This window comes from Ranitomeya imitator, chromosome 10, assembly GCF_032444005.1.
Source record: "Ranitomeya imitator isolate aRanImi1 chromosome 10, aRanImi1.pri, whole genome shotgun sequence".
Lineage (NCBI taxonomy): Eukaryota > Metazoa > Chordata > Amphibia > Anura > Dendrobatidae > Ranitomeya > Ranitomeya imitator.
In genome coordinates this window covers 119,175,685-119,191,336 of record NC_091291.1, presented here as the reverse complement: position 1 = coordinate 119,191,336, position 15,652 = coordinate 119,175,685, and the positions used below count along the sequence as shown (strand labels likewise).

The 15,652-nt window shown below is 42.7% G+C and overlaps 1 protein-coding gene across 1 annotated transcript in view; it reads right to left on the bottom strand.

Annotated features, from left to right (window-relative positions):
• The window catches only part of SDF4 (stromal cell derived factor 4), a 44,882-nt gene that overhangs the window by 14,977 nt on the left and 14,253 nt on the right, over positions 1–15,652 (bottom strand). The window contains exons 3-5 of the mRNA XM_069742425.1: positions 4,126–4,262; positions 3,496–3,609; positions 161–319 (exon numbers count right to left, since the gene is read on the bottom strand). Of these exons, the coding sequence (XP_069598526.1) occupies positions 161–319; positions 3,496–3,609; positions 4,126–4,262 (410 nt within the window). The remainder of the gene's footprint in view (positions 1–160; positions 320–3,495; positions 3,610–4,125; positions 4,263–15,652) is intronic.

Below are 15,652 nucleotides of genomic sequence, written 5' to 3'. Positions count from 1 at the left end.
ATAATAATTTCATTATTCATAAAATTAAAAAATAATAAAATTAAAAATACTACTAAAATAAAAAATACAAATAATAATAATAATAATAATAATAATAATAATAATAATAATAATAATAATAATAGAGAGGCTGTATACTCCCGTACGGCCGTGTGCTCACCTAGGTCACGAATGATCTCCTTCACCATGAACTGGAGCATCCCCCGGCTGTGTTCTGGGTGCAGGAAAGACAGGAACTCCTCATCGTTCAGCAAATGGTCAGCTGGTGGGTTGTCAGCTTGAAACCAGCGGTCTTTTAGGTTTTCTAATACTTCCTGCGCTGTGAGAAAAAAAAAAAACAACAAAACATTACATAGCTACTTTAGATGCTCACACGTTATATAAAACGCCATCAAATGCGATTAGTGGGGCGTTTAGACTCTTCCCAGACAGCAGATGGTGGGGAAATGAATGATCAGGCATGCTGGCTTCAACCTGCCCAATCCTTAGCTCCCACAGGAGATAAGGCACTGCTAAAAGGAAGCCGCTTTCTCACCTTTTTCTAATGAAAGCATTGGTACATGCACGGCTGAGTGCGCAGGTGTATGGAAGGCCATCTGCCTACAGCTGTTTAAGGTTGGGGAGTTGTCAAGCCTAGGAGACAATTTTTTTTCTTCTTTCTTTAATGAATGCATGTTGGTTTCATTAAAAATCTTGCACAATTTGGTTCTTGCAGGCCTTTTATTTCCTTGCACAACCAAGCATAGTGTGGTCTGTGGACATAAATCAGCTCAGAGGAGCTTAGAAAAAGGCAGAAGTCACAAACTCTCCCTTTTGGCCAAGCTCTCCTACAGATTCTCAGTTAACTCATTTGCAGTGGAACACAAAGGCTGTGTAATAAAACCAGGAAAATTCGATTTTTAAGTCAAAGTAAAAATAAATTAAAGTATGAGTGTGTCAAAAATTTATATCTATGATAATAAATATAATCTGTCCCACACTTGTATTTTGTGGGAATAATATATACATATATATGCACACACATACATGCATACAAATTATTTTTAATAATATATTTTTCACAACGAATTACTGATTTTAGAAGGGAGATTTTTGGTTTCTATTCATTGTGTTATGGAACCCAAATTCTCTTAATTGCTTTCTGTATGAATTCTTCGCGGCCTCGTGATCTTTTCTTGGTTTTATAGACTTGGACGTGTATATTCTTAGCAGCTGACATAATATGAGAATCCGTCCTGGTCACGTTATGACCCGGGACTGTCCAGGATTAGAAGAACATGGCTGCTTTCTTCCAGAGTCGGTGGTTGCGCCTGGTTGTTGGCAGCAATGTGGTCACGATCCTGGACAGTTCAGTACAGTCACTTGGGTTTAATCCGGTGCTGATCAGACATTACACCGGTCATTACAGCGTGACTAATCTAACAGTAATGTTGGCTGAGTAAAAGCTGAGTTGTCTGTCAATTACCAAAATACGAGAGAAAAAGATGAACTTGCTAGCAGTAACCTGTCAGGAGCGCAGGGTTCAGAGAATATTGCTGCTGGTATCATCTTCCCACATCCTGTGTGCAAAAGGGCCCAATAACCGATAACAGTTCTCTTTAAAAAGCAGATTTTTATTTTTTTTTGTGATACATAAAAACTTTTAGCAAGGTTTAAGTTCTGATTGGTGCTGATCCGGATGCAGTGGCTCCCAAGTAATCACTTGAAATCAAGGGGGGAGATGTGTGTGTATGTATGTATGTATGTATGTGTGTATGTATGTGTGTATGTATGTGTGTATGTATGTATGAATGAATGAGTGTATGTATGTATGTATGTATGTATGTATGTATGTATGAATGAATGGTGTGTATGTGTGTATGTATGTATGAATGAATGTGTGTGTGTATGTGTGTATGTATGAATGAATGTGTGTATGTATATATGTATGTATAAATGAATGTGTGTATGTATGTATGTATGAATGAATGAATGTGTGTATGTGTGTATGTATGTATGTGTGTATGTATGTATGAATGAATGTGTGTATGTGTGTATGTATGTATGTATGTATGTATGTATGAATGAATGTGTGTATGTGTGTATGTATGTGTGTATGTATGTATGAATGAATGTGTGTATGTGTGTATGTATGTGTGTATGTATGTATGAATGAATGAATGTGTGTATGTATGTATGTATGAATGAATGTATGAATGAATGTGTGTATGTATGTGTGTATGTATGTATGAATGAATGTGTGTATGTATGTATGTATGAATGAATGTGTGTATGTGTGTATGTATGTGTGTATGTGTGTATGTATGTATGTAAGAAAGAATGTGTGTATGTGAGTATGTATGTATGAATGAATGAATGTGTGTATGTATGTATGTATGTATGAATGAATGTGTGTATGTATGTATGAATGAATGTGTGTATGTGTGTATGTATGTATGTATGTATGTATGTATGAATGAATGAATGAATGAATGAATGAATGAATGAATGAATGTACATAAAATATCGGGCCAGTCCACATTTGGCTGTGCGGGCATGTTTTACATCATCACTGCACGGATATTGTGCAGTTGCGGCAGCAGGGAGCTGCTGTTAGGCCGCGTTCCCACAATGAGCTTTTGATTTTGCAGATTTTCTGCACCCATTAATTAAAATAGGTCACCAACACCAAAAACATGGACCTGGGAACGCAGCCTTAGAGTGAGAAGGCAGATCAGTCTTTGCCTTCTTGATCGCCTGACTGTCACATTCAGCAGAACTGTTGCCGTTTTAGATGCCAGAAAGTCTACTCCAGGTCTGACTGGAGTAGGATTTCTAGTGCACATCAGTTAGATGATGTGCCAGATTCATTAAAGGCGCGCGTTGCTTGATTAATGTGGTGCATCGTACTCCAGCGAGCGCTTCATCAAGACTGGCGTGTGCAATGCCAGCCGTAATGAATCGCACCATACTGCTGAATGAGTGCTGGGGACACCGTTCAGGAAGCAATACTAGCCATCCTGTGATCGATGGATTCTGTGATGGTGCAGGACCTGACGGCTGAATTTCCCCTGTAACTGGGGATGGCAGATCAACCGCAAATATATTAAAATGATGTTTTCCTTCTTCCCTTTTAACCTGCAGCTGTAAAGATTTTGGTTGCGACCTTGTTACCCTCATGTCAAAGTGATTGAGAATGAAACCGAGCCGACGCCAACTCGTTTATAGTGAGAATCCTGCGCAGGGAAAGGAAGCTTCTTTGGGTGACAGATAGTTTCCAAAAATAAGAAAAATTTCCCCCCCTGATCAATCTTTTGTCAATGGACTTTGAAAACAAGCAACAGCTTGAAAAAAAGATTTGGGTGGAGCTGAAGAATTTCACCTGAAATGTGAAGTATGAGAAAATCGGAAGTTTGGTAATTACTTTTTGTTTACTTAAAACCTTTCTTTTTATAATGACATTAATGGCAGAAACGTCATTATAAACTTGTCATGTAAACTTGATGTGGAACTTACTTTCTTCATCAACCTTCAGCTCCTCGTTGTTCTTCACTTTCTCTGCCACCTCCTTTTCATTGAAGCCCTTGCTGGCCAGGAACTTGATCTTGTACTCGTCCCATGACACATGCCCTGGATTAAGGAAACATATGAAATCCTATATTAAGAGTCGTACATGTGAAAACTTCATAAAGGGATTAGGGTCTTGGAGGGGGGGGATGTACGTGATTCAGCTCAAGAAGCCTTCATTGAGGACACCCATATGGCCTTGTTAAATTTAGGATATTCCACGAAAAAAGACATTAAAAAAACCCCACAAAACAGCCACCAGAATGGGGCTAGATCATGATCGTCATCAATATGATGTAAGAAAATAGAACACAAGATTATGTGCCAGACGTAGGCACAATGTCAGTAAATCAGGATGTGGGAGGACGTCTGAGTGCCTTACGCTCTGGTGCACTCTCCCGTCAGAAGCATACTACCTGAATATGGAAACTCCCGTACAAATAGCCTGCCCGCACCCCACCGCTGGATTATGACTGACCCACCAATTAGGAGATTTTACAGATTACCTTTCATAATGATTAAAGAGACTTTGCTGTAAAGGGAGCGTGCAGCTGTCGCCATGAGAAGGTCATTACTTACCGTCACCATCTGGGTCCACAGCCCGGAAATGAAGTTTATTCTCCTTTACGGCCTCTTGAAAATGTTCTTCGGTCTTCTCCATGATCCAGCGCTGCATTTCCTGAGCGCTGATCTGCTTGTCCTTATTCATGTCCACCCTTTAAAGAAAGAATAACATATGAGAATTACTGTATATGGTATTAAAATAGGGTGGGGGTCCCGCTGAGGCCATTTACCACCAGATGAGTCGGACAGCTGTGGACAGATTGGCTGCAGCGGTCACATGAGAATGTCTCATGACTACAGGGAGATCGGAGTGGTGGTGCCAGTCCAGGGGGCAGGTTGGTGCTACCAAAGGAGTAGTCCGCTACTAGGACAACCCATTCTCAATGTGAAGGCCTGCCCCTGTTAAAATAAAAAAAAAAAAACACCTCTACTCGCCTCTGGTGCAGACGCTGTTCCAGTACTTTCCCGAGGCTCACGGGAGGTTGTGACGCCAATCAGAGCCGGCTTCATTCTTCCCGCCTTTGGACATATCGAACATGAACAAGAAGTCAGGGATGCGGCTGCGCTCTGCTTTCCTCTTGACGTTCGACTTGTCTGAAGGTGGAGGACAATGAAGCCGACACCGATTGGGTGCAGGGCTCACGTGACAATGTCAAGTGAGCCCCGGGAACGCAAGTCCCGACTCTGCTGGAACGGCACCGGAGGAGAGTACATGTGTTATAGGCAAACAATGAGACTGAGAAAGTGTTGTCAAAGTAGTGAACAACCCCTTTAAAAAGACATTGACCAGCATTTCATAGCCAAATTGGAGTCCTCAGTCCCATTGTAGCAGTCTCACACAGTCAGCCATTATTAGACTAAATGTGTAGGGACACAGAATGACAAGAGGGTTGATAACAATTCTTAATTTATATATTTCTCGGAGGAATGACTGAAGTACAGCATAATGCAAATGGTCAAGCTTTATTTTATGGGGTAATAAACACAAGCATGGCAGGACCCCAGGGGCACGGCAAGGACGGCGAATTGGTGCGGGATTTGAACCACGCTTCGCTGATTGGTCGCACCCGGCCTAGAAAATAGGAAAAAAAAAAATAGGAAAAAAAAAAAAAAAGAATACTTCGCACATAATTTGGACCATTCAAGCATATGGCGGTTTTAACTGCAGCAGGATCCTACCATAAATGCAGACTTCACAGGAGAGGATTCACACTAGGATAGGTCCCCATCAAAATAAGATCGCCTTGACGCTGGCTGATGGCATGCATGAATTGGCCAAATTAGGTGTTACGTATTCTCAATTTTATCTTATCTTGAGCAGTAATGCTATTCAAAATGTATATTTCATGTTTACATGCTATAGTGCAACTTATGATATTGATGACCTATGCTTTGGATAATTAACAAAAGTTGCACTATAGCATGTAAACATGAAATATACATTTTGAATAGCATTACTGCTCAAGATAAGATAAAATTGAGAACACTTGGAAGACCCCTTTAAAAAAGGTATATCAGGCTAATTGGTGAAATTACAGGGGTGTTCCACAGAATAGGTGATCAGTGGGGGTCCGACCTCTTAAACCCCCACTGATTGCCACAGACAACGCTTGAATATTTTGCACTAAACGAAGCTGCGTTGCACGTGCATTGCCGCAATGCCATTCCTACTGGAGGTCCATGTCCCTGGTACCGGTGATCCGCGGGGGTCTCGGCGCTCACTGATCTAATCATTGTCACCTGTTCTGTGGATAGGAAATAACTATTACAGCCCAGTGACCATGGCTGTACCATCTATGAAGGGAGACATACAAGGTAACACACCCTGGCACTGAGCCCCCTACAGCCTTCTGCACTACCAGCGTCCCCTGGAGAAGAACTTGATAGGACGTACAGTAAAAACTCTTCACACCAGTCACAGGGGAAAAAAAAAAGTGCGAGAACGACAAAGATTTTATGTAAATATTTACTGTGCTAAAAAAGACGGTGTCATCAATCTGCAGCGCGCTACGCCCACAGACCCCACTACGGTTCCCACACACGAAGGGAGCTTCATAGCAGATTACTATGTGAACGCTCCTCCTCTGATCAGGCTCTGTACGGCCGGCGCCCTGCGCAGAGGAAGCTCTCCGCGCGCAGTCTCCGCGCAGCGGGTGACATTTTCTGACATTTGCTGGTGGTGGAAGCTTTCTGCCTCCCAGAATAGACAGTGGGGCTGTGTGGGCGCACGTTACGCGCGCTGTTCTTTCCCCAAATCTGATATCGGACTCAGCAGGATGCAAGAAAAGCAAAAGCAGAACGGTCGCTTCTTCAATTTATTCTTACAGTGAAATTAAATTTGTAATGTTTATACTAAAATTATAGATAAATTCATTTATCGATTGTAGGCTACGTTGCAACGAATGGATGTCGTAAAGGGGTTTTTTAGAAAAAAAGAAAAACCAGAGGATCGGTAAAAGTAACACTTACCACTTCTGCTCCAGCACTGCCGTCCTGGGGGTCTCTGCCAGGCCCGGAAGGGATAATGTTCTGATCATCAGCCCCCTGACTTCTCAGACAACAGACTGGCTGCAGGGTCCGGTGACTGGCAGAGACCATTGGTCAGTATTACATCTCTCACTATCCTGTTAAGTTTCCCAAAATAGTGGAAAACCCCTTTAAAGGGGTGGACATTGGAATGAGAGTGGTGCTACTTCACAGGACCGGTACCTTCCAAATACATAGATCGGCATGACAGACAGGAGAACACAAGTGTGTGAAGAACTGGTGAGACGAGGAGACCGTCCTTCATGGCTTCGTCCGACTCCAAGATATGAGGAGAAACTCTGGAGCCCAAACTATTGGTCCAAGAAATGAAATCCCGAGAAGAGTCAGCGAACAGGACAATTTAAAGGGCTGATCTCATGTTCCTTTCTCAGGAAAGTACTGATCCCTCGATGATTGACAGTTCTGACCTGCGGCACGGTGGTGCCACTGGCCCGAACTGTGCGCCCTCCCATGTTGGAAGCGGAGGCAGCTGTGTCTCTGCAGCACCGGAGGAGCATGATGCAGGCAAGATCAGAACAGCGCTTGCAAGCTCCATAGAAAAGAACTTGCAAGTGCTGTTCTCCTTGCAAAGACAACCAGGCTGCATCAGCAAGCTCTGATCCATAGAATTAAAAGTGCACGGAGTTGCATAAATGCTGGTCGAGACATCCCCTTTAAGTAAGACTACCTAGCACAAGGCATGACGGGGCGGTGCATGACATGGGGATTCACTGAACACTATTGATAGAAGTCGCTTATTTCACCCTTAGAATGAATTGTCCATCACTAGAGGTCCTACTGCTGGGACCCCCAGAGATCGGGTCTCAGGAGCCCCGAGCATGGGGCTATTAATTGAGCGGCGCATGCTCGGCCATCACTCCATTTATTGTCAGGTGGAAATAGCGGATCGCTGCACTGGACTTTCACCCGCCGTCAATGAATGAAGTAGAGGCCGAGCACGCACATCTCCGACGGATGCGTCGTGTGGCAATCCGTCGCAAATGTGTCGTCAATACAAGTCTATGGGGAAAAAACGCATCCTGCAAGCACTTTTGCAGGATGCGTTTTTTTCTGCAAAGCGCTCCGTTCTCCGGATTTTAGAGCAACAATCCAGGGGTCACTAATTGCCAAGCAGTCAGACCGCCACTGATCAGTAACTGGAAGGATAGCACCATTGCCTTGGGTGCTAAATGTACGATCAGTCGGGGTCAGACCATTGACCCTCAGTAATCATAAAAATGGTCCTGTGCCCCCCATATGAATGGAGCTGTAGTAATAAAGCATGGTCACCCTTGCACACCATCTACGGTGACAGTTGTCGCTACAGCTTCCGTAGACGTAAACGGCGTGGTGCCGGTAGAGGTACACACGCTACCAGGGACCGGCCACATTATTAGTGACGAACACTTCTAATCTGCAAGTGTGAGGTTTGATAAATGATTTCGGCACGCAAGTAAGGCTTCTTTCACACTAGCGTCGGAATCTCCCCGTCACAATGCGTCGGGGAGAGATTCCGACGCTAGCGTTTAGCGCATTGCACAACGGAGGCAGCGGATGCATTTCTCCGGCGCATCCGCTGCCCCATTGTGAGGTGCGGGGAGGTGGGGACGGAGATCCGGCCGCGCATGTGCAGTCGGAAAAAGCGGTCCGTCAGGAGCAAAAAAACGTTACATGTAGCGTTTTTTGCTCCCGACGGTCCGCAGAAGCACGACGCATCCATCGCTCGACGGATGCGTCGTGTGGCAATCCGTCGCAAATGTGTCGTCAATACAAGTCTATGGGGAAAAAACGCATCCTGCAAGCACTTTTGCAGGATGCGTTTTTTTCTGCAAAACGACGCATTGTGACGGATTGCAGAAAACGCTAGTGTGAAAGTAGCCTAAAGTGAGCGACGCTCCTCGCAGCGTTTCTTATGTTTGGGTCTCACTTTACTGTAAAAAAAGTCTGAAAAATAAATCAGTGAAAACCACATGTGCCGCCAGCTTCATGTGCGATAATGAAGGTGTGCTCTCTCCAGGAAACCACATGTAACGTGCTGCCGACCCCTTTTTATGACAGAGCCAGATATCACCCCGACAGACATGGCGAGCAGCACGAGCGCGCCGCGTGAAAGTGAGAGACACGTTCCTCCCAGCTAAGCTGCCGGCAGGTCGGCTTCTTTATTACGTTACTTGTTTAGCAGATAAACATTATATCTACCATCATTACTCAGTTTTTAGGGTACTTTTTTTTTTTAAAGTTCATTAAAATAAATAAATAAAAATTAAATTTTGTGACTTTCGGCTATGTGCATACGTTCAGGATTTCTCGCAGAAAATTCCTGAGAAAAACCTGAAATTTTATGCAAGAAATCCACATGCGTTTTTGCCGCGTTTTTTTCCGGACATTTGCCAATGAATTTTGTAGTGGGAAATCCGCAAAAAACCCGCAAAATTAATAAACATGCTGCGTTTTTTTACCGCGATGCGTTTTTTCGTGGAAAAAAACGCATCATGTGCACAAAACATGCGGAATTCATTCTAAATGATGGGATGCTTATTGTATGCGTTTTTTTTTGCGGTTTTATAGCGTTTTTATCGGGAAAAAACGCGAAAAAAACAGCAACGTGTGCACACAGCCTTAATGTGCAATAAAATCTACCCCGTAATATACAGGTCCTTCTCAAAAAATTAGCATATAGTGTTAAATTTCATTATTTACCATAATGTAATGATTACAATTAAACTTTCATATATTATAGATTCATTATCCACCAACTGAAATTTGTCAGGTCTTTTATTGTTTTAATACTGATGATTTTGGCATACAACTCCTGATAACCCAAAAAAACCTGTCTCAATAAATTAGCATATTTCACCCATCCAATCAAATAAAAGTGTTTTTTAATAACAAACAAAAAAACCAACAAATAATAATGTTCAGTTATGCACTCAATACTTGGTCGGGAATCCTTTGGCAGAAATGACTGCTTCAATGCGGCGTGGCATGGAGGCAATCAGCCTGTGACACTGCTGAGATGTTATGGAGGCCCAGGATGCTTCAATAGCGGCCTTAAGCTCATCCAGAGTGTTGGGTCTTGCGTCTCTCAACTTTCTCTTCACAATATCCCACAGATTCTCTATGGGGTTCAGGTCAGGAGAGTTGGCAGGCCAATTGAGCACAGTAATACCATGGTCAGTAAACCATTTACCAGTGGTTTTGGCACTGTGAGCAGGTGCCAGGTCGTGCTGAAAAATGAAATCTTCATCTCCATAAAGCATTTCAGCCGATGGAAGCATGAAGTGCTCCAAAATCTCCTGATAGCTAGCTGCATTGACCCTGCCCTTGATGAAACACAGTGGACCAACACCAGCAGCTGACATGGCACCTCACACCATCACTGACTGTGGGTACTTGACACTGGACTTCAGGCATTTTGGCATTTCCTTCTCCCCAGTCTTCCTCCAGACTCTGGCACCTTGATTTCCGAATGACATGCAAAATTTGCTTTAATCAGAAAAAAGTACTTGGGACCACTTAGCAACAGTCCAGTGCTGCTTCTCTGTAGCCCAGGTCAGGCGCCTCTGCCGCTGTTTATGGTTCAAAAGTGGCTTTACCTGGGGAATGCGGCACCTGTAGCCCATTTCCTGCACACGCCTGTGCACGGTGGCTCTGGATGTTTCCACACCAGACTCAGTCCACTGCTTCCTCAGGTTCCCCAAGGTCTGGAATCGGTCCTTCTCCACAATCTTCCTCAGGGTCCGGTCTCCTCTTCTCGTTGTACAGCGTTTTCTGCCACATTGTTTCCTTCCAACAGACTTACCATTGAGGTGCCTTGATACAGCACTCTGGGAACAGCCTATTTGTTGAGAAATTTCTTTCTGGGTCTTACCCTCTTGCTTGAGGGTGTCAATGATGGCCTTCTTGACATCGGTCAGGTCGCTAGTCTTACCCATGATGGGGGTTTTGAGTAATGAACCAGGCAGGGAGTTTATAAAAGCCTCAGGTATCTTTTGCATGTGTTTAGAGTTAATTAGTTGATTCAGAAGATTAGGGTAATAGGTCGTTTAGAGAACCTTTTCTTGATATGCTAATTTATTGAGACAGGTTTTTTGGGTTATCAGGAGTTGTATGCCAAAATCATCAGTATTAAAACAATAAAAGACCTGACAAATTTCAGTTGGTGGATAATGAATCTATAATATATGAAAGTTTAATTGTAATCATTACATTATGGTAAATAATGAAATTTAACACTATATGCTAATTTTTTGAGAAGGACCTGTAACTCTTTAGGTCAGTGCTATCACAGTGATACCAAACTTAAATATAGAAAATTTGATAGATAGATAAATAGATGGATGATAGATAGATAATAGATAGATAATAGATAGATAATAGATAGATAATAGATAGATAATAGATAGATAAATATTTTAATGGTCTGCGACACTATTTTTAAAGACCCTTTTTTTTGTTTTTTGACTGCTTGCCTTCTGCATGCGGAGTAGTGGTCTTTATTGATACCAATACAATACACTGTTTTGATCACTTTTTAATGTATTTTTTGCAGGGAGGTGAGGCGACATTAAAACGATAATTTGGGGGTTTACTTTTTTTCTTTTCCTCTTTAGTGTTTACTTTATGGCTTAAAACTTTTTATAGTGCGATAGATGGGACTATTATGGGTGCGACGATACCAAAAATCGGCTTTTTTAAATTTAATTTGTAGATGCAAAAAAGGAGTGAGATTCACTTTTATTTATTTTTCTTGCACTGTTTTGTTTTTTTATTTCCTCCATAGGGGATTGTTTGATCCCTTGTGCTATATACCGCAATACTAGCGCAGACCTGGGGCACCGGACCTTTCCTATAGATATGGCTGTGTTCCCATCAGGGCACATTTGATCAGGCTCGGCACATACGGTAACACAGATCTGCACCTTTGCGTGGGCGACTTTTCAGTAACCACAATAACCAGTCACGTTTCAGATTTTTTAGTCTGCCTCGACAATAAAAAAAAAAATTATATATATGATTTCTTGTAAAGGTGCCACAAGAAACGGCGAATCCAACAGGAAGAGTGAAGCAAGGCTCCATTACCGACTATGTAGGTTTGGCTTTCTCAGAATGACGACATTTTCTGTACGAGGACGTTATCATCAAAGTCAAAAATCGATGGTCGGGGTTTTACCTGTTGGCAATTCTACTAAAAGATTCTCAGTACAACGGATGCGGCAGACATTGATGAACGATCGCTGCGCTCTGCGCGATCACAATGGCGGAGCTGCTGGGTGCAGCCTTCTTGCTCATTTTTAACAGATGACCCAGGTATCATGTGGGTCCACATCGGTATAGGGCTGAGGCACATGCATGAAGGCCAGGCTTCATCTGTTAAAACTGCTATATATCCATTTCTTACCTTTACTGCTCACTGTATTTCTCAGTCCCCATAGGGGACCCGAACCTGCGATTGTACTGCGGTATATAGCACAAATCATCAGCTATAAGCTCAGCCCACAGGCTGGGATCCGCGGGATCACCATTACAGTGGTGACAAGGGCCTTTCTTAGGGCCCCGACAACCCATCGGCATTGGGCAAGTACATGGGAATGCACCGTTTAAACGCTATGGCCACTGATTAGACAGGAGCGACCAGAGCCAACTATGGTCGCTGCTAATAACGGTCAGCTCTATAACAGAACCAGCACCTGCCGTGTGGGGAGGGCAAAGCTTCTGAGCCACTCCATATACTGCCAAAAATATATATCACACGTCGTTAGTGGGAACTTGTCAGCAGGATTTTGCTATGTAATCTAAGTGCAGCATTATGTAGGTGCAGAGACCCCGATTCCAGCGATGTGTCACTTACTGGGTTGTGTTGCCATTTCAATTCAATCAGTTTTATCAGCAGGAGATTATTACTAGAGAACTAGGTGTCTTGCGCCTCCTAGTCCAACCCACGCCCTCGTCAATGATTAGCAGCTTTTTGTCAATATACAGGATACACAGAAAGCGGCCAATCAGTGGTGTGGGCTGGGGTTATCCAGGGCTTAGCATTCAGAGATCTGCGGCAGTGCAAAACTGATTCTATCACTCAGTAGACACATTGCTGGAATCAGCGTCTCTGCTCCTACATTACGCTGCTCTCGAATTACATAGCAAAGACCTGCTGTCAGATTCCCTTTAAAAAAAAGGTTAAAAGTCCTGACAAGGACCCGTGATCATAAAACCACCCTGTATGTGCCAGTGAGAATCCGCTGACAGGAAGTATATAGTAATGGAAGACCTTTATGGTAAACCATACACAGAAGAGAGGTTTCACATGAACTGATGAAAAGCTGCAGGAAGTGAGATGTCATTTCTACCTCGGTGACAGGTCACATCAGTCTGGCACATCACATTAGTCAGGGATTAATCAGACTGACAGCTCATTCATCAGTCACCGCCGCGGATCAAAGTCGAAGAAACAGCACGAACGGCCACTAAAGGGAGCAAAGATCAGAGCCGATTTTGGCGTTATACGTCACCTGTCATTAGTGCCGGGGCAGCGGCTCCATCAGTAATTGGTGGCAGTGCCGAATGTCAACATCACCGCAGCTATTCATTTGGGCAGAGAGGCTCTACCGATGTAGACGTTAAGAAAATAGCACACTATACAAGCAATGTAAAAAACATAACCTTGAGGTGAAAAAGATATATATCACCAAGCTTGATAAGGGGTAACTATAAGAATGGCAGACCATTCGGCAAAACTGGAGCAAAAAGAAACGGACAAACCGAACAAAAAAAGTCCAAGACCGAAAAGATAAACACACAATAATCTATGGAAGCATCAAAATGTAAATTTTATTTATGGTACATGGGGACAAAAGAAGAAAGAAAAACCTGGTAATGCGGTACCAAAACACAATGTGTATCAGTCCACACAGAACACACCTAATAGATATATCACAAATATAAATGGACAAAATGTAAGAAAACATCTGTCACTAATATAGCCCATAGAAACTATGAAAACAAACATATATACAAAGTACAAAGGGCATATAAATGTATATACAAATGTCCATGTAATATAAATAAAATTTACATTTTGATGCTTCCATAGATTATTGTGTGTTTATCTTTTCGGTCTTGGACTTTTTTTGTTCGGTTTGTCCGTTTCTTTTTGCTCGATGTAGACGGTGCAAGCCTGCTAGTCAGCGATTGGTTGCAGCGGTTACATCACATCGCTGCAGTCAAACATAGTAACATAGTTAGTAAGGCCGAAAAAAGACATTTGTCCATCCAGTTCAGCCTATATTCCATTATAATAAATACCCAGATCTACGTCCTTCTACAGAACCTAATAATTGTATGATACAATATTGTTCTGCTCCAGGAAGACATCCAGGCCTCTCTTGAACCCCTCGACTGAGTTCGCCATCACCACCTCCTCAGGCAAGCAATTCCAGATTCTCACTGCCCTAACAGTAAAGAATCCTCTTCTATGTTGGTGGAAAAACCTTCTCTCCTCCAGACGCAAAGAATGCCCCCTTGTGCCCGTCACCTTCCTTGGTATAAACAGATCCTCAGCGAGATATTTGTATTGTCCCCTTATATACTTATACATGGTTATTAGATCGCCCCTCAGTCGTCTTTTTTCTAGACTAAATAATCCTAATTTCGCTAATCTATCTGGGTATTGTAGTTCTCCCATCCCCTTTATTAATTTTGTTGCCCTCCTTTGTACTCTCTCTAGTTCCATTATATCCTTCCTGAGCACCGGTGCCCAAAACTGGACACAGTACTCCATGTGCGGTCTAACTAGGGATTTGTACAGAGGCAGTATAATGCTCTCATCATGTGTATCCAGACCTCTTTTAATGCACCCCATGATCCTGTTTGCCTTGGCAGCTGCTGCCTGGCACTGGCTGCTCCAGGTAAGTTTATCATTAACTAGGATCCCCAAGTCCTTCTCCCTGTCAGATTTACCCAGTGGTTTCCCGTTCAGTGTGTAATGGTGATATTGATTCCCTCTTCCCATGTGTATAACCTTACATTTATCATTGTTAAACCTCATCTGCCACCTTTCAGCCCAAGTTTCCAACTTATCCAGATCCATCTGTAGCAGAATACTATCTTCTCTTGTATTAACTGCTTTACATAGTTTTGTATCATCTGCAAATATCGATATTTTACTGTGTAAACCTTCTACCAGATCATTAATGAATATGTTGAAGAGAACAGGTCCCAATACTGACCCCTGCGGTACCCCACTGGTCACAGCGACCCAGTTAGAGACTATACCATTTATAACCACCCTCTGCTTTCTATCACTAAGCCAGTTACTAACCCATTTACACACAATTTCCCCCAGACCAAGCATTCTCATTTTGTGTACCAACCTCTTGTGCGGCACGGTATCAAACGCTTTGGAAAAATCGAGATATACCACGTCCAATGACTCACCGTGGTCCAGCCTATAGCTTACCTCTTCATAAAAACTGATTAGATTGGTTTGACAGGAGCGATTTCTCATAAACCCATGCTGATATGGAGTTAAACAGTTATTCTCATTGAGATAATCCAGAATAACATCCCTCAGAAACCCTTCAAATATTTTACCAACAATAGAGGTTAGACTTACTGGCCTATAATTTCCAGGTTCACTTTTAGAGCCCTTTTTGAATATTGGCACCACATTTGCTATGCGCCAGTCCTGCGGAACAGACCCTGTCGCTATAGAGTCACTAAAAATAAGAAATAATGGTTTATCTATTACATTACTTAGTTCTCTTAGTACTCGTGGGTGTATGCCATCCGGACCCGGAGATTTATCTATTTTAATCTTATTTAGCCGGTTTCGCACCTCTTCTTGGGTTAGATTGGTGACCCTTAATATAGGGTTTTCATTGTTTCTTGGGATTTCACCTAGCATTTCATTTTCCACCGTGAATACCGTGGAAAAGAAGGTGTTTAATATGTTAGCTTTTTCCTCGTCATCTACAACCATTCTTTCCTCACTATTTTTTAAGGGGCCTACATTTTCAGT